This window comes from Neophocaena asiaeorientalis, unplaced genomic scaffold (assembly GCF_003031525.2).
Source record: "Neophocaena asiaeorientalis asiaeorientalis breed wild unplaced genomic scaffold, Neophocaena_asiaeorientalis_V1.1 scaffold314, whole genome shotgun sequence".
Lineage (NCBI taxonomy): Eukaryota > Metazoa > Chordata > Mammalia > Artiodactyla > Phocoenidae > Neophocaena > Neophocaena asiaeorientalis.
The window spans coordinates 1,217,533-1,237,503 of record NW_020175489.1 but is presented as its reverse complement, the minus strand read 5'-3'; the positions used below and the strand labels follow the sequence as shown (position 1 = coordinate 1,237,503).

Genomic DNA, 19,971 nt, shown 5'->3' with positions numbered 1-19,971 from the left:
AGGTTGGCTAATACCACTTAGAAGTATGGCACGGGGTGGGGTGGTGGTGGTGGGATGAACTGGGAGATTGGGATTGACATATATACACTAATATGTATAAAATAGATAACTAATAAGAACCTGCTGTATAGAAATAAATAGATAAAATAAATTTTTTAAAAAAAGAAGTATGGCACAATAGTCTCCTCTAAGCCATGTCAGCCATTCTTGGTCATGGTGCTGCATGGCTCTCTGTGTTCTGGGCTCCTACTTACAACAAAAAGGATATTCAGCAATTTCAGGTCATAGTCCCTCATTAAGAAGTTAAAGATCTGGTTCAGGGCCAAACTGCTGGCTTCACATTTGAATCACCTGGGGAATTTTTGAAAAACAACCAGAGTCTAGCTAGGGTCTGGATATGGATATTTTTTAGAGCTCCCAGAAGAATCTAATGTGCAGCCAGGGTTATGAATGCTTGTCCAACTGAAGCATTACACACAAACAGCAAAGAAATACAGGCAAAATAGAGTAAAAGCACAGCGTGCTATATATAACATTGCCAATGCAAGTCAAACCATGAAAAAGCATGCTAAGTCAACTCATTCTTTGTTTAACAAAACTGAAAACCTAACTGAAGCCAAAAATGAACTTAAGTTTACAATATAACTGTAACTGTATTAAGTCAGTCGGTTTGGGCCTGACTGCAGTTCTCCACAATTGGCAGAGTTCAGGAATTATCAGTCCCTTCCTTAGTGTACAGGCTAGTTAGCGCTGTGCTAACACACCCAAAACTCCTCAGCGGCTTAAAGCAATGAAGTTTATTTCTTACTCCTGCTTCATGTCTGTCACAGGTCAATGGGAGCTTTGCTCTTCTTGGTCCTTAGTTCAGGACCCTGAGTGACAGAGTAGCCACTGTTTGGAACCTTCCTGGGAGAGAGAGCATCGTGTTCCATGTGACAGTTTTAAAGCTTCCACTGGGATGTTACACAGATCACTTCTCCTATTTCTTTGACCAAAGCAAGTCATATGGCCACCCACACCTGACATCAATCCTACCACATGCCTAAACAAAAAACTAGAAATATTTGGTGAGCAACAAAACTAACTACAGCACATTGCTAGAGTTGGCTTAATGCACTAGGGAGGTTTAGACAAACCTCTGTCCTTTGTGGAATTTTTCTATTTCTTTATAATAGCTAAAAGTTATTGAGCACTTATTATGTGCAAGAGGCTGCAATAAGGATAAGACAGGTACATTGTGTATGAATATTCATAGTAACCATACAGATAGGTACTCTCACCATTACCATCTTACAAGTAAGTAAACTGAGGCTAAAAGCAGTGAAGTAATTTTCCCAAGGTCACAGAGCTTGGAATGAGCTGTTGAGTTAGAATTGAGTGGCTCCAGAGCCAGCCTACTTGTAGAGTAGCCAACTGTCCAGTTTGCTCAGGACTAAGTGGTTTTCTGGGATGTGGAACTTTCAATGCTAAATTAAAGAGAGTTGTGGGCAAACCTACTAGTAACAGTTACATTACCCTCTTATTGATCAGGCTTATAATAAATGACAAAGCTTACTATTTTCCAAATCAGGGAAAAACTCTGAAACCTGCTAATCCCTGGGTAACATAGCACAACACAGAACAGTTCCTACCTTTTAGAAAAATGATTCCAAATTTGTTTTTAATTTTTGTTTTTTGGGTTGTGGTTGTATTAACATATTGGCATCCCATCATGGATAAACCTATGAATCTCCATGCCAAGAAACCTTCAATTGTATGTACTCATTTAACCCAGGCTTCCATGGACCACCTAGACCTACAGACAAATGCTACCACAACCTTGGGGACAATCACAAAGTGATTGATTCTACCCTAATCTCCCTATCCTGACCTCTGCTGTCCTGGAAGCCCTGAGTGGTTCATATCCCTTCTTAGCCACAGCTTCCACTTTTCTGCAGCCATTGTCATTGTTGTCAATTCTCCTACAGTTGCCATTATTGAAGGCTAATGACAAACTTCTGCTCATTAACCAACCAGCATACGTCAAGCAGACAGCTAGACCCTTCACATAGTATCTCATGCCCTCCCTGACCAAGCAGGTTGGGTTAATTAATTTTCCAACATACTCAAAGGGCTCACTCTACCTACTTTCTGAAAAGGGTTTCTCTTCTTTTCCAGACCTGTGACAGCCTGTTTGCTTGCCTATATATCCCACATATGCAGCAGGAGAGTGGGACTAGGCTTTTCTCCATTATTCTCTCCCCAAACATCTCTTTCTCCATCTATTACAAAGCAGGACACTCTTAGAGGCAGTCCACTTAGAGGCAGACTGACACTGAACCAGACTGCCTGATTTCAAATCCTGATTCTGTCACTTATTGGCTGTAGAACCCTAGGCAAATTTCTTAGCCTCTCTATGCAAGCATTTCCTCACCTGTAAAATAGGAATAGGGACTTCCCTGTTGGTCCAGCAGTTAAGACTCCAAACTCCCAAAGCAGGGAGCCCGGGTTTGATCCCTGGTCAGGGAACTAGATCCTACATGCCACAACTAAAGACCTGGAGCAGCCAAATAAATAATTTTTAACTAATTAATTAGGGATAATAATAGTACCTCCCTCAGAGAGCTGTTGTGAAGATTAAATGTGTTACTAAATATAAAATGTTTAGAACAGAACCCGGCATCAATGACCAGTCATCCTGTTTTTTCTGAGATTGAGCAGGTCCTAGGATGCAGAATTTTCAATGCTAAAACTGAGAAAGTCCCAGGCAAACCAGGATGATTTGGTTACCCTACCTGGCACACAATAAGTAGTGTAAACATGTTAGATTTTTTCGGTTGATATAGTTGGTGACACTGGTTCCTTTGGACTTATAACTGGATTGTTACATATCTCCCATTTCTGTCTTTTCAAAAGTCAAGTCATTTAAGCAAGCAGGATGCATACCACCGAAACTGCTCAGCCTAGAACCAGGACTTACTATGGATTCTTTTGTCTTCAAACTTATCATTTGAAATAGAGGCCTGAATCATGTCTGTATCATCTTCCCCAGGCTTTTCACATTACCATCACAAACTCACTTCTCATCGGTTTACTTTCTCTTAAAGCCTGCTTGTTCCAAATGGGGCTCCCTTCTTATTGGCGCATCTGTTTCATCTTGTTTAATGAGGCAAATTTTTGTAACACTAGGAGGTAAAACATCACTGCTGTCAAGAGTGCCCAACATTATTTGGCTTCCCAACACAGTGCTTGCTATGCATAAACAAAAAGCATTTCTTCCCCTTTCCTCATCGCTCAAAGCTACGTAATCACAAACAGAATATTAAAAATATCTCTTATGCACTGGCCCAAGCTTATATAGATAACGCACGTGTGACACAATTAAAAAGTAATGTGAACTTTCACAAATACAACAGAACTTATCATTCCACAGTGAGGTTGTCACCACTGAAGGAGATAATAGGGAGTATAAGAAAGAGTAGAACTGTAGTGCCAGATAAATCCCAATTCTACACTAGTTCGAAGGGAATTTTTTTTTTTTTTTTTTTTTTTTTTGCGGTACGCGGGCCTCTCACTGTTCTGGCCTCTCCCGTTGGGGAGCACAGGCTCCGGACGCGCAGTCTCAGCGACCATGGCTCACGGGCCCAGCCGCTCTGCGGCATGTGAGATCCTCCCGGACCCTTCCAGACCGGGGCACGAACCCGCGTCCCCTGCATCGGCAGACGGACTCCCAACCACTGCGCCACCAGGGAAGCCCGGGATTTAAATCACTTAAACATTTTGATTCTGCTTCCTCATCTGGATGACAGGGATATTACCTGCTTCATAGGACTTTGGTGAAGATTAAATAAAAGTGATTTATGTTAAAAACTGAGCTTGCTTCTTCCCGTTTCTAAATCTAAGTTATCCTGGGGTGGAAGAGGAGGCACACAGCCATTCCACAGAGGATGCTGCTACACAGAATACTTTGGAATTGCTTACGCCACATCTCTGTAAGTTTCTCAACTAACAAAAATTCACTCCGAGTCAAGTTTGATGAATAAAGTGAGTGAGCCAAGCAGGGCAACACCATCAGTAGTGATGCCAAAAGCTCAGCCTCTCTGTACACTGGTGCTGAATTGAATCTCAGAGACAGGAGACAGAGTTTTGGGTGAAGTAGAAAAGAATAACTTTATTGCTTTGCCAGGCAAAGGGGAACACAGAGGGCTCCTGCCCTAGAAAACTACGTCCCAACCCAGGAGGATTTGATGAAGAGTTTTATAGCAATAATTCAAGAGTGGGGTTGCTGATGAGATTAGGGTGTGTGTAGGGCCTGTCCTCCTTTAATCTGGCCTCAGGTAATCTTTTTTTTTTTTAATTTATATATATTTTTTTGGTCGCATTGGGTCGTTGACTTTACGCGGGCTTTCTCTAGTTGCGACGATCAGGGGCTAGTCTTCATTGCGGTGCATGGGCTTCTCATTGCGGTGGCTTCTCTTGTTGCGGAGAACGAGCTCTAGGAGTGCGGGCTTCAGTAGTTGTGGCACGTGGGCTCAGTAGTTATGGCTCATGGGCTTAGTTGCTCTGTGGCATGTGGGATCTTCCCGGACCAGGGATCAAACCCGTGTCCCCTGCATTGGCAGGCAGACTCTTAACCACTGCACCATCAGGGAAGTCTCTCAGGCAATATTCTTGATGAACTTCTCTGGTTCCTTTATCCGGCCTCAGGTGGTCTTCTCTGGCATGGAGAATGCTGAATCTTCCATTTGTTGGCTTTTAGTTCTATAAAACGGCTTAAAGATATTGTTATGTGTGTCCCTTGAGGTGGAACCAGGATGCTGCCCCAAGGCTGTACTATTGTTTCTTGGCTGTTCTTCCCTTGATTCTGTATCCCTTACCTTCCGGAATTAGCAACTGTTTGAATCTGCCCTTTGGAACTCAGGAAAGGTCATGGAGGCTGAACAGAAAGGCTCCCCATGCCCAGGAGCCCCTACAGGGTCCTGCTCTTTAAGTAGTAAAAATGTAACTACAGTAATATGGAGTACCCCTAACCACTTCCGGTTTGGTGCTACTCAACTGGAATCAATTTTTGCACAATCTCTTATATTTTTAAATATGCCTCAGTTTATCTTTTAACACCCTGGTGTCCAAAGAGGGAACCAAAGGAGACCCCCAATGGCCCCCAAGAGCAACGAGCAGCCAGGTGTAGGACCTCATGAGCCCCTTGATCTCACTGTCTCTGGAGATGATAGGTAAGTCCCTCCAGGATCCTGGATCCGAGCTCCACAGCTTTTGCATTATGCTCAGACTTTGTTTGAGCATTTCTTTTTCTGGACTAGGTCCAGAACCTGGCCAGAGTTAGACTGGGTCTGGGGTTGGACTAAGTTCAACTTGGAAACTGGACATGATCTGGACTGGATCCAGCTTAAACCTGGACTAGGTACAGCATGCGGCCTCAGGTGAATAAAATTATTTTGAGGCTAAACAAGTAGGTTAACTTTACCAAAGATAATCTTGAATTATAGGGTCTACAGTAGAGAACTTTTAACCATCTTAGGTAGGCTTATCCATTTACACAGGTGCCCTCGAGACAAAGGAGTTTCACTCAGGCACTTGCTAAAAAGAATAGAGGTGAAATTGTTTTTCCTCCTTTACAGTTTCTGGTGACCAGGATGCGACCTGCAGATGGGATCCTGGGAAAATTGCAGAAGCTGGCAAAGGCTGAGAATCCTCACCAAAGTCAGCTCCCCCAGATCTCTCTGTGGTGCCTGGTCAAAAGAGGAAGCTAAAATTTTACGTAGTTCCTTCTTTTCCAAATTTAGATTGGCAGGGGAAATCATTGATTATTGATCCTTTCTCTCCCAGGGGCAGCTATTGTCTTCCTGTCTCATTTTGTGTCCTGAGAGGTTGGCTTGGCAACCATCAGGTTGCCGGACCCCAAAATATGGCCAGACAGAAATGTGAGTTGCACTCCATTTGCAGCTAGGGTCCTACCGCCGTTCCCAGCTCTCAGGGGAATTGTCAGTCTTTCATTCTTTTGGTTATCTTTGGGAGTGGCTCTAGATCTTGGAAGGGTAGTATCTTTTGCACCCTCGTTGGGGACCCCTCTTGTGTCCATGGGGTTGTTCAATACTTCGGAATATTTACTGCTATTCAAGAGGTGTGTGTTTTTTTTTTGTTTTTTTTTTTTAAGTAGCTCTATGGTCAGAAGTTGATCTAATTGGAAGCTGACATTCAGAGCCTGATAGGAACTGTTTTGTAGACCTTCTCGCCTAATCTAAAATGAAACTATGTACCCAGAGGGAAAGAAAAACATTCTGAAGCCACTGTGGAAGGATTACTAAAACATTCCAAAGAATCACAGCTCTAAATCTAGAACATAGGAATCTTTTGATTTCCATCTTAGTTGGAAAATCTTCTCCCCAATATAAAAGAGGAAATTGAGGGTAATGTGGCTGGACGGTGGGGTCAGCATCTTGAAATTATTTAGGTTGCAACCCAATTCTTTAAGGAATTTTAAAAAATTGTACTTGTCTTATAACTGAGTCTTTACAAGAACAGAAATGAAGTTGTAGCAACAATTCAAAACCTACCTATCTTTTTACCAAACACCCAAACTTCCCTATTTATCTCAAAAGGCTTGCAGATGTTGTAAAAGATCTGAATTTAGGAAACAAAAGCCCTTTTTTGGAGAAACTTACAGCCTTTCCCTGTGCCTTTGAGATGTAAATGTTCTTCCTGGTCTTTAGGAACCCAGAGCCAGCTCTTGAAATGCAATATGAGAGATAATTCTTATCAGAGAAAAAAAATTAAGCTATTTGGAAATGAAGTGAATAAAAAGTCTCAAGTTTTTTTCACAAATATTGGTAGTAAAAACTTTAGCCATCTGAGCAGGTAACCTTAACTTATTCTATCTGCCAGAAATACAGCCAACCATTCTTTTATAAACTAGAGAGTTTTGCATTGTTGCACCTGTCTCATGGGTAAGATTTTAAAACAAAAACTATAAAATCAATGCATCTGTATATCTTTGTATGTATGTTATAGTTGTGTGAAATTTTTCTACCTCTGGATGATATTGCCAAAATTAATTTGTCAAGAGCTCTATTTCATTTACTTAAAGACAAACAAAAACTTACATAAATCAAGTATACTCTCAGAAATATAGAAACTAACCCAAATGTTTTTCAAGTTCACATGATCTAGGATAAAAGCTAAAGTTTATTGGTTTAATTACAACGGGCTTGTCTTTAGAGTTATAAGCATTAAATATAATTCTTTTATTCTACCTAGGTTTACTAAAAGTCAGATAAGCTCACGTTCTTTCTGTTACAGAATTTGCACCCAAGAAAGATGACTTAGATGATGGTTAGCTGTCTAATGTCTCATGAAATTTTCATGAATGGTCTAAACATTATTATTAAGAACAAGTAAATTAAATAGATGTAAGTAAGTTTATAAATAAACTTTTCAACAATAATTATGCTTTATGTCTACTTAAAAATAATTTCCAAAATCTTTTTGGTAATTTAAAACCTTAAAGTTATACTGAGATAAGTTGAATGATATATATTCATTGACTATCTAGATTATTTCCAAGTAAGATAAAATACTGAAATGTTAATTGCTGAACATAGGTTTATCTACTTTTGGCTTCCTTTTACAGATGAAGTAAAGATATATTGGTCTATTAGTAAACATGTTTTGCGCCACATTGAAAAATTTACTATGAGGAAGAATATACTTCTAGAAGTTGTAAAATATATTTATGAACTTGCCAATCTACAGAATGCTAGTGTAACAAACAGTTCACAATTACTTACTTCTTAGTTTCCACTAGAAATAAAGGATTCTACGATTTAAGAAATCTAATCAATGTGTTTAATTAAAACTACTCAGAAATAATAATGGTGAAAGGAAACAACTATGTATGAAAAGTAGGTAAGGAAAGTAACATGACTGGTTGTTCCAAAATGACAAAGAGAAGAACCATAGGAAAAAACCTGAATGGATATCACAGTGAGAAGGCCGCACACCACAACAAAGAGTAGCCCCAACTCCCCACAAACTACAGAGAGCCCACACGCAGCAACGAAGACTCAACGCAGCCAAAAATAAATAAATTTATTTAAAACAATTTGTTGTAGGAGTATGAAAAAGGAGTATTGGAAAAGGAGTATTGGAAAAGGAATTTTATGAGTTATCAAACGAACTAAAATTGGAATGGATTTATTTAAGTTTTTAAAGAATAAGTTTTAATAGCAAAAGTACACTGGTGTAAAATTTGGATTTGGTTTTCTCTGTCAAAAGGACAAAGTTTTATTGGACTATTGGTCTGATCTTGATAAGAGATTGTGAAATTTGTTTTTTTTTCCACGTAATCTACTTGGAAAGCAAAGGTTTTGTGTCTTACCAAAATAATTTATTGTGCTTCATGCTGTCTTTATCAGCCCAGTCTTCTGAATATTAAAAGAATTAAGTTTTGTTCACAAATATGTAACCTTCTGTATTTGCCTTCGAAGTCTTTTATTACCACTTTGGTTAAATAAATAATTTAGTATTATTTTATAATCTTACATCCAATATAGTCAAATGTCCAAACCTTTTGACATTTGACAACTTCCCAAAATCAAATTCTAAATGGAGTCTTTTTTACCTCAGAGCAACTTTGAGATTTTCCAGAAGACCTCTGAAAAACCTCAAAGAATTTGTCTCTCACCTTGTAAAAGAGAGATGTTAAGCTAATGAGATTGATTTTGTATGTTAAATTACATGGGAGCACTGTCAAGTAAGAAGTGATGATAATCCTCCTTATGTTATCTGTATAGGGATATATGTTGTTGACATAGCTATTTCAGAAATTGTCTAAAGTCTTTAGAAATTTGTCAATACTGTCATTGTCCAATTATTATCTAAAATTATTATATGCCACAAAAATAACTAAATTTCCTTGTCAAATGAACTCTCATCAGATCTTCAACCATGGCCATTTTTTAGCCTTTTTTCATTTACAGATAGTTACTGTTTTACTCTGATGTATTTTGAGGTACCTAATCTTCAGAGAGATTCATAGAACGGACTTTGACAAATATTCTAGAACTGGGTAAGAATTGGGTAAAACTGGGTAAAACTGAACTGGGTAAGAATTTCCATTAGGAAAAACTGGCTTCAAGCAGAATAATATTAATAATATGGGACTGAATAAACTGATGAGGATGATTATGAATTTTTTACAACTTTTGCTTTGAAACATTACTGGTTCCATAATGTTTTGTTTTTCCAGATTTAAGGAAAACTTTTTCTTTTTTCCCTTAAGATATCTATGACTTACAGTAATTTTATAAAGTACACCTCTGTAAACAGAACTGAAATATTTAATTTTTCTCCCTACCTAATCCCTCCAGAATACAGAAATTTATTGAGTATTTTTCTTTTCATAGCAATATAGTTGTTTGCATAACTTCAATAAGGATCTGGTCTCCTTGTAACAAGACATGATTGGAAACATTGGTTATATTACCAAGGCTTTGACTGGAATATCATATTTGAGAATTCCATAAAATCAGATATGACCAAACAGTTTTAAGGAACTAAGGTTGACTTTAAGGAGCCAATAAAACTTACGAAAAATTCCAGCAAAGCAGATTTAAAATGAGTATACATGGTCAATCACTATTCTTGCTACATTTACATAAATAAGCAGGCCAAATTTAATGAGACTAGACTTATTTTGCAAACAAATTAGTCTTGCTGTGATTACCTTTGATAGAAATAAGGGTGTTTGTAAAAGACAAAAATTATGTTTCAGTAGAAAATTATAACACAACCTTGTGGATATCAGATTCTAGTTCCATTTATTGTCTTTGAGGTTTTGTTATATATCTATAAACCAAACTAGATCCTGAATTCTTCTAGTATCCTCAATTAACTGGCTACAACTCTCCAGACTAACATTTCCAATTTTCTCCCACCCTTTTTGAATTGGAATCACTAAGAACAAAGACTGCCCTTTAACCTCCCTGGCAGGGACCATACCAGGTACCCCTCACTGTCCAGAAGGCAGCCAAACTTCAGGGACTTGAACCTTGGGTCCACATCCCCTAATTAAAATGGGCTCCTCTAGACTCTTGGAACTACACACTAGCTGGAGATCTAAAATTAAAATCGTCTAGGGAGGTTCCTCCCCAGAAGCAGATGGCATTCTCAGGTAGACAGCTCTCCCAAACTCAGAGATCAAGATCTTCATCTCCAATATAAAACTTTATTCCTTTGCCTTTTCACTACTTGGTTTTTCTCTCTGTTAGTGCACAGGAAGACAGAGCTCCTTAACTTTGGCAAATGCTGCTTAATTTACTGCTAAGCCCATAGCTGAACAACAAAAGTGCCTATATTTTCTTGCTAAGGTGGTTTTAGATAATAGGATTGCTTTAGATTACTTCTTGGCTGAACAAAGAGGAGTCTGTGCCATAGCAAATACTTTCTGCTCTACCTGGATCAACACCTGTGGTATTGTAGCAAAGAGAGGAAATAAACAAATAAACCGCTTGGCTAAATCAGACTGTTGCCCCTTCAGGTATATTCTTTGATTTATTTGATACCAACTGGTTTGGTTCACGGGGGCCCTGGCTAAGGAGTATACATCATTCTCTTGGTATTATCTTCCTAATAGCTATCATTGTAGTCTCCCTGGTGCACTATCCTCTCTCAAAAGTCTTAAATGCATGTCCACAGCCACCAGTAGTACACTAGATGGTCTCACAATGCTTGGAGAAACAGAAACAAGATGAACAACAGAAACAATCTCTTCCACAGATCTGACATCGTAACCTATGAGTTTCACAATGAGACGAGAACAACTTAACTCTGATGGTGACTGAGAGTAGCGCTAATACTAAATTTTTGGTCAATATCTCATGTATCAGAGGATGACCAAAATGGGGAAATTGTTAAATTAATTCAACACGGAGGCCATTTCTCCCTCTTCCCTAGAAAAGTATCTCCCTGAGCTCCTAACCACTTTTGGTTTGGCACTGCCCAATTCCAATTGACTTTTTTGCTCAAATAAACTCTTAAAATTTTGAAAAATAAATGAAGTAATAAGGCAAAACAGGTCATAAACTAACTTTGAAGCAATTCTGATAGAGGGGTTTTAAAAACATTTTGAAAAATAGATTTTTTTCAAATTTGTTTACAGCTTCCCAAGGTAATCCCTTAAAATAGCAACCCTAAACTGAATGATTGCGTCTATATTCATTAAAAAAAAAAATCACATTTATTCTCATCTGTTTTATATAATTAAAATTAATTCTAGTTTCGGACACCAATTTAGATATTCTAATCACCATCAATGCTTGATATGTCATAAACCAAATCTGAAAATTATTGCTTGTATCTGCTAATCCCAAGAAATAATTTTGAGCTTTGGTTTATTTAGCAGATGCAAACTGGTATACATAGAATGGATAAACAACAAGTTGGTACTTATAGCACAGGGAACTATGTTCAATATCCTGTGATAAACCATAATGGAAAAGAATATGACAAAGAGTGTATATACATGTATAACTGAGTCACTCTGCTGTACAGCAGTAATTAACACAACATTGTAATTCAATTATACTTCAATAAAAAATAAATTTAAAAAAAATCTACAAAAAAAGAAAGTCATTTCTTGTTATGTACATTCTTCAGGGTTTATATAACAAGGAATAAGGTTGTATATATTACACATATGATACTCTTGATGATGGTTACATAAAGGGCAGATTTCCATAGTCAGAATGAAGAACAGATTTGAGTTTCACATCTTGACATTAAGGATAAAATACATAAACTTGTTAAAAATCTTTTGGTTTCAGTGTGACTAAATAATATGCTTGCATCAACATTTATTCACTTTGTTGTGAATTCTTGGCCTCGGTGTACATTATCAGAAACATGAGACATGCTCCCCAGTTTTCTTATTTCTCAAAGTAAGAGGTTTTACTCCCAGTACTGACTGCCATAACTGTCTCAAAGAAAACAATATGCCCTTAGCCACAAAGATAAATTATAGAAGAACTAAAAAAAAAAAAAAAGTTAGGTTTACTGATTTAAGAGGCACTTGGTGAGCTTTCAGACCTCAATTAACGCTGTGATTTGAGAAAAAGAAAATGAATTTTCCAAGCAATTAGGTGGTAATAGATCTAATTGGGGGGAAAGAAACGGGTATATTTAACTTTGACAAGTGGCTGCTGTGCATGTGTTATATAACCTCTTTTGATAAGTATTTTTGCTCCAAATACCTTTTTTAATTATCTGAAAATGGCTTTTGCAGGGAATTATAAAGAGTAACAACCACAAAGGAGACAGGCATGCTGCCCTACTGAGTCAACAGCATTCACTTTTCTAAAAACATCTCACATTAATTTCATAATACTCACTTTAAAAGGTCTAAAAATATGTGCTTACCAATAAACCATATGGTCTCAGAAGGATATTTTATAAGAAAATGTGTCAGCTTTCATAAACTTCCACAGGGGACCCTTTTCCTTTTGAAAGAAGAAAATCTGACATTGAAAACACAGTGGAATTTGAGCATGAAAGAGACTTTTTAGCAGCATGATAATGCAACAGAATCCAACAAAATCAGTACATTTTATATTAAAGTAAGGCCCTGTGTTCAGCTCATTCGTGGGACAGAAGAACAAACCATTGGTTACAGTGATGTAGTACAGGTATTCAAATTAATGGAGATTGAAGTTCCTCATTTACTTATTGTTAAAGGACAAGCTAAAATCGATTCACCTGAAAACAGAGCCACATTGCTACACCTTATTCCTTAGGTAAAAATCTTTCTTTAAGCTCTTTTTTTCACAGTGTGCAATGTTCTTCATTATTTAACCCTACTTTTTTCCCTGCCAGCTCTCTAGAGTGCCAAAATGTGTCCTACAAAGCTTCACAAGGAGGAAATCCTCCATCTACTAGTTTTGTATGAGCAGAAAATAAATTCTCTGAGCTTTGTTGCCTGCCTCTTCCAGACGCCAGAAGCCTGACCTCTCTAACCTACAGAATAGCAAAATGAGTTGGCTTTAGGGTACAGAAAATATTTCAAGCTAATCAACTGAATGAGGTTTCTCTAAAAGAAGGCATAAAATTAAAACACATAATGGTTACACCTAAAACTTGGCTGGAGACAAAAGAAGTTTAATGTCTTCTTTGCTGGGGTTGGAATAATTGTTCACAAAATAGGAATGCTGAGGTCATACAACCAATTAATCAATGAGTAATCAGTGGGACAATAGCCAACCCATTCAGTCACTTTAACCACATTGATAATGAATATTGATTTCTAAAATCAAATCTTTCAGGAGTTGATCATCTGTTTACTCAGATGACAAAACCAATGGGTCAGTTCCACTGCCTATCTGGCCCCTTATGTGGTAAAATCTGAAGAGTGCTTGCTGTTGTCTGAGACTGAAGCAAAATGATATTGGTGTTAACAGAAAAGCAGAAGCTCTCCTAACCCCAGGAGCCTTAACCCCAAGAGAGGAAGCAAGGGGACTATAAGAGAAGCAGAGGATACACCCAGCTCAAGAAAAGCTGGGACAGGACATCAGTGCCACAGAATTGGGCAGGAGAAAGCAGCACAAGTCATGTGACCAAAGTAACACAGGGTCGAGCTAAAAGCACTAACACCTAATTAGTCATAACTACAACTGCCATATGTTGAGCACAGATATTTGCCAGGAATTGTGTTTATCTCAGCAAATCTTGACAGCATGTTTTGATAGTTTCTCTCTCCCTGTTAGGGAGAGGGAAACTGAGACTCAGAAAGCCAGTGGTGGAATCGGAAACAAATCCAGGCAATATAACTTCACGGCCCATGCTTCTGCCAGAAGCCCTCAGGAGCACTGGCTGAAGTGAGGAAATGGCAAACATGAGCAGGGAAACCGAAATGAATCAGCCAAACATCAAGAGAGGGGCAAAAGGAGTCAGTGGACAAATGTTTAAGAGGTTGAGCCGCACAACCAGGACCAGCAGGTAGGTGTGTGATGCTGCTTTGGAAGCCTGTGCTCAGCCTCATCCAGCAGCTGTGACCTGTCCCTCTTTAATCACTTGTAATTAAACCACCATCAGACAGGGATGACTAGAAATAGCCATCTTGGTAAGCGTGGATCATTCAAGAACACATTCTGCAGGTCAAATAGAACTCTTTCATTTCTCCTCATTAAAAAAAAAAATTATCGAAAATCTTGCTTTGACAAGAGCGTACCAACATGTGGAATATCATGCCTTCATATGAGGTCTCAAAACATTTCATAAACACTCTTATTACGGTGGCCCTCACAGAAGAATCCTTTTTATTCAGTGCCCTGAAGCTAGGGTTGGAATATTAGAGAAGAATCCAGTATCTTCCTACGACCCTTCAGGGTATCTTGTACTTTCACCTAGGCTAGAGAGAAGACAGTGATGATTTCGAAATTGGAATCCCACAGCTTGTTTTGCAGGGATTACACATACTTCTAGAACCTCCGAAGGATGTGTTGCTTACTGTGAATCAAGGAATCAGTGGCAGAGTGTATGGGGCCTACCAGATTAATCGCATTGCCTGCACTGATTTGTTAAGCAACTAGAACATGTGCCTTATAAAGTCCTATACCCATTACGCCATGCTGGTAAATAGCCAGCTTTAATCTTCAGTATATTTAAATTGTTGCCATTGTATTATATTGTCCTCAGTGGATCCATGCATTTCTGCTTATAATTCTTCTATTTCTAGAAGTGTGGTTTGTAAAGAAATAGATCTGACCAGTAAAACCCATAATATGGAATTGATTCTCTTTACTAAATATATTTATGGCACTTTATATTTACAAAGGATTTTGTTGTTGCTGCTGCTGGTTGCATTTTCAATGGATCTATTTAGGTAAGTGTGGCTATTTTCATCTTACTCTGGAAGGCTAAAGATCACGTTGCTACAATTTACCCACTAAACCGGAGACCAAAACAATAGAAGTCTGCTGATACCCAACACAATGTTAGGCTCATTTTTTCTTTCACTGAGGCAAAAGGTAAAGAAATATAGACAATTAACAATTTCCATTTAACTAATGACTATAGATATATAGGCTGAATGATTCAGACCAAACACTTCCCTAATTCTCATTTTATATCAGTACTAGTATTTCTGGCAAGAATTACTCATTAAATAGCATATGTACTGATATTTTAATTTGTCTTCAGTCATGAAGGTTTGGGTACACACATGGTATAGAACAAGCACTGCAATTAGCTCTAGGGGGCTCTAAGGGCAAGCACAGAACAAAAGGCCCAGCCCACTTCAAGTGACTTCAAGTGTGCCCAGAAAGACACAACATACACACACAAAGTGTCGTGAGAAACCAATATACCCAAAGATGTGGGGCAATATTCACGTCAAACCCTAATAAATATATCCAACTGCAGGGCTGAGAAAATTTACTGAGCCACAGTCAACAGCCACCTGGTTTCAAACAATACTGAGCCAAACCAAATTCCAGCTTAACAAACAAATAGGTAACATTCTTTACTTTGCTGCAATAGTATGTGATAGCATAAACTGAGTGAATACATGCTAAAACAATGGTTCTCAAAGAGTGGTCCCAGACCCACAGCATCAGCACTACCTGGCACTTGTTAGAAGTACATATCCTCAGGCCCTTTCCCAGACTTACCAAACCAGGAACTCTGGGGGAAGAAGCCTACAATCTGTTTGCAGAACTTTTCCAGGGGATTCTGATGCACACGAAAGAAAAGTCATCCGCTTCAGGTCCAATGAGATCAGGAATGTTTCTTGAAGGAAAAGAACATTTAATCAGACTTGACAAGAATTAGAAGGTTTGCCTGAACTACAAGCAAGACCAGAAAAACAGATTAAATATTTACCTTTTCAAAGAAGTTTAGGCTCTGTTTAAATGCTAAACCTTATCATGCAACTACTTTGGCGGATCTATTGAATATTTTCCACTGATGTTGCAGCCTCAAAAATATACACTTCCCACCCAGCTATCTTAAAAAAAAATTGATAATCACCCCAAAATACTTGAGAATATACATGCTATCGTTTAAGATGAAATGTGAAGTATTTCCCTTCACTGATAATTGTTATTTCTTTTCTTTGTCCATTTCATAAACCGTATGTTTAGCTCAAAGATGAAATCTGTAGAAAATTTACAAACTATAAAGAGGCTGAAATTAATGTGAATACGAATCCACAAAGATTACTAAATTCTGGTCAAGATTTTTTTTTAAAGTTCTTTTTTTTTTGCTACAGATTACAGTTTTTCTTAATACAAATACGCTATATTTTTTCATTAGGCTCCATTGCATAACAATCTTAGTGCTCTACTTCCTCCTTGTGGTGAAAATTAGAATTTTACTATTTTTGAAATCTAAAGGATGACAGTGAACAACAGCAAAGGCTTATTTATACCCAGTATCAAGTTTAAACAGAAATTGACAGATTCAATCATTTCATTGTTTCTGAGTATCATCCAAATGCCTATCTTTTTGAAAAACCTAATCGTTGGTAGGATTTGTTCTTTTCCTTATCTAGATGCAGACGAAAACAACTGATGGGAGTAGCCAGTCAATAAATTTTTTCAAACAACATTCAACTGTTAGTTTTTTTAGAGTGCCCGAAAAAAGAAATTCAATACATCAGAATAATGTGATTGTTACTGCTAAAAATAAAGTCGCTAAAACTACACAGAGAATTTGTGGTGGGCTTCTCACCATTTATTTTGTAAATACTGTGCTACTTAATGGATAACTATCACTAGAAGAAGAAAAAAAAAAGCCCAGTTTGATCAAAATTTCATTGTAAAATCTAAAATTTGCAGCTCTAGAGTTGACTGCTCAGTGGTGCCAGATTGTGTCACCACGGCAACACATTTCAGTCACCCATGAGGATGTACTTGGGTTGAATTACTGGGGTTATGAGTGTGGTATCAAGACTGACAACTTAAAAATACAAAACCCCTGGGCTTCCCTGGTGGCACAGTGGTTGAGAGTCCACCTGCCGATGCAGGGGACACGGGTTCGTGCCCCGGTCCGGGAAGATCCCACATGCCGTGGAGCGGCTGGGCCCGTGAGCCATGGCTGCTGAGCCTGCGCGTCCGGAGCCTGTGCTCCGCAACGGGAGAGGCCACAACAGTGAGAGGCCCACGTACAGCAAAAAAAAAAAAAAAAATACAAAACCCCTCGAAAGTAAAAAAAAAAGGAGAAATGACAATTTCAACACCTAACTACGTTTGCATCCATAATAGGTCAAGTTCTCAACTCCTATACGGTGTCTGTGTGATAATCTCAGGAACATTGATTATGTGGCCGAATGATGCCGTGCTAGAACCATGCAGGGGTTTCATTAATGAGATGAACTGATTCAACCTCAGTCCAGACGAAACCTGAGAGAAACAACAATGGACTCCACTTTCAAGGAATTCTAGTTGCCTCCATCTTTTTCTATGTTCAGGATGCTGAGCTAATGAGATACTGAGAAATCTTCTTGTCCTTCAAGGACCAGCTCAAATGCCAGAGTGTCTCTAAAGCTAGACAGAATTAGTTCTTCCTCTTCAATGATACAATAGCAATTTATTCCTATAGCTAAGAATGCACTTCACACATTGTTTTAAAACTATCGCGTGCCCATCTGTCTTCCTCGCTAGACTGTGCACTCTCTAAGGAGAGAAACCACAACTTAACCATGTAGAATCACTAACATCTAGCATAGTGTCTGGCAAATAGTTAGACACTCAATAAATGTTTGCTAAATGAATTGAATAAATAAGGGTGGATGGTGTTATACAAAGGAGTTGAAAGTATAATCATCGCCCTCGATTAGTTTATGGTTTATCTGCGTAGGCTCTCTCAGTGTATATTGACCGGTTTGGTCTTTGTATGATGGTAAAAAGTGTGATCTCTCCTGGGGTTAAGGAGAGCTAAGAGAGGAGAGAATTTTGTTAGCTAAATGCCATTCAAACCAGCTTTTCCAGCTTTTCTTCCACTAGCCCTTCCCTTAAAGCACAGAACTTGTTTGCAGCCAAAGGAAACTGGGCCCCTTTTCTTGATCAGTGTTATTTCCCTCTCTCCACAATAGCTGTATGGCCCCACACTAAGGTTGCACATGTTCAGAATCAGGAAATGGTCAATAAAGTACACTTTCAAAGATATGAAGAAGACCCCCATTGTCCAATAATATTTTCCCCCCTACTATGTTAACTAAATCCCACCAAAAGAGTTGATTCCATTGTGCTACAAATTGCTCTACCATTTAAAAATGCACTTTCCCCTTGGAAGAGCAGTCCACCCAGTTCTTAGCACCTTGGTGTGTGTTGGTGTTTATTAAACTACCTTTTGTCTGCTCTGACAAGACCTGAGAAAGAGAAGCAGGATTATGGGTACTTAATAAGGGAAGTGAAGTGCTGAGGGGTGAGAATGAACATAAATGCTCTGACAGTGAAGTGAGGAAGCCCTACCATTCTAGACCCCTGCATTCCTGGGGCTGCTCAGGGACCCATGAAGGTGGTCTTCCTGTATACTTGTTATTATTACCTATCCACCTACAGTTTATGACTACTATGCTTCCCCTTCAAAGTGACAGCTAATTAATTTGAGAAAAATCATTCCTGGGAGTACTATGAACCCTCAGAATCTTCTTCCTTCCCAAGTAACATATGCTAGCCTACATGATGTAGACAGGCTGTGCCTAAACCAAAACTAAATGTCATTCCCAGCAAGATGAGTTGAAAGCCCTCATCACCTAGCCTTGGGACAGAGTAGCCTGACAACAAGAGAGCAGCCAGCTAAAAGCACACAGACACAGAGTAAGGTGCAGAGGGGCAGCTTCACACCACCCTGCTTCCTCCATGAACTAGCAAAGCAGGCATCCAGCAGAGCCGGGAAGACAGTGATAAGACACCATGCCCTGAACATCAGCAGATGATAATTCAGTCCTTAAAACTATGCTCTGGGCCAGAGCTTAAATAATGCTAACAACTTTTTATGATCAGTTACATAGATTTTTAAAGCAAGAGGTAGACATCCTCTTTCAGACAGGGTGCCAAGAACAGCCTGAAACACACTGAAAAGGAGTCACCCTGGGCGGATCACCAGATCCAAAACAAGAAGGTCTTAGAATCTAGTGGACATTTGTTGTCATTATTGTTGTCGTTGTTATTATCATTGTTTGGCTAAACAAGATTCATTCCCTCTTTCTACTGTTATCCTAATTGCCTTTAGAGGAATGACTTCTTCACCTCTCTGTGAAGTCTTAGTGGAACTGTACCTTACCCTAAGCAGAGATTTGGCACAAAGTCATGGAGTGTGACCCTCTCTCTCTGGACTTTGCACTTTGAGAAGAGTGATTTTTTTTTTTAGTTTAAAAAAATAAAGTTTGGGTCACATTCATTCCAGAAGCAGGGCCTATAAAAGATGGTCAGATAGTTTCCACTGTCTAGAGACCTACCAGACTGCCCTGGTTTCCGTTTTCACTCTGGGATTGTGTAGAAGCCATCACATGTCTAAGCCTATACATTCTGTGATGAATCCCTCCAATAAATTCTCTCATTCTCTCTCTTTCTCTCTCTCCCCCTCTCTCTCTCTGTATACATATATATATATATATATGCATATATATAATAAACCTTTATATATGCTGCATAATATATACGTATATAACTAAATAATGAATCTAGGTATTCTTTTAAATACATCTTTATTGGAGCATAATTGCTTCACAATGCTGTATTAGTTTCTGTTGTACAACAAAGTGAATCAGCCATATGCATACATATATCCCCGTATCCCCTCCCTCTTGCGTCTCCCTACCACCCTCCCTATCCCACCCCTCTAGGTCATTGCAAAGCACCGAGCTGATCTCCCTGTGCTGTGCTGCTGCTAATCTAGGTATTCTTACACTAGAAAACCTATGCCAGGTATCTCATTTGACTGATTAAAGACACCTGTAGTAGGCAGACTCAGGCACACAATTCT

General features: G+C 38.7%; 1 protein-coding gene across 3 annotated transcripts in view; it reads right to left on the bottom strand.

The window, feature by feature from the left end:
- Positions 1–19,971, bottom strand: part of DNAJB9 (DnaJ heat shock protein family (Hsp40) member B9) — a 409,736-nt gene that overhangs the window by 353,820 nt on the left and 35,945 nt on the right. For all 3 annotated transcript variants that reach the window (XR_003006362.1, XM_024768870.1, XM_024768874.1), the window contains exon 4: positions 15,654–15,771. Coding sequence is in view for 2 of the 3 variants with exons in the window: in XM_024768870.1 (XP_024624638.1) it covers positions 15,654–15,771 (118 nt within the window). In the remaining variant the exon portion in view is untranslated. The remainder of the gene's footprint in view (positions 1–15,653; positions 15,772–19,971) is intronic.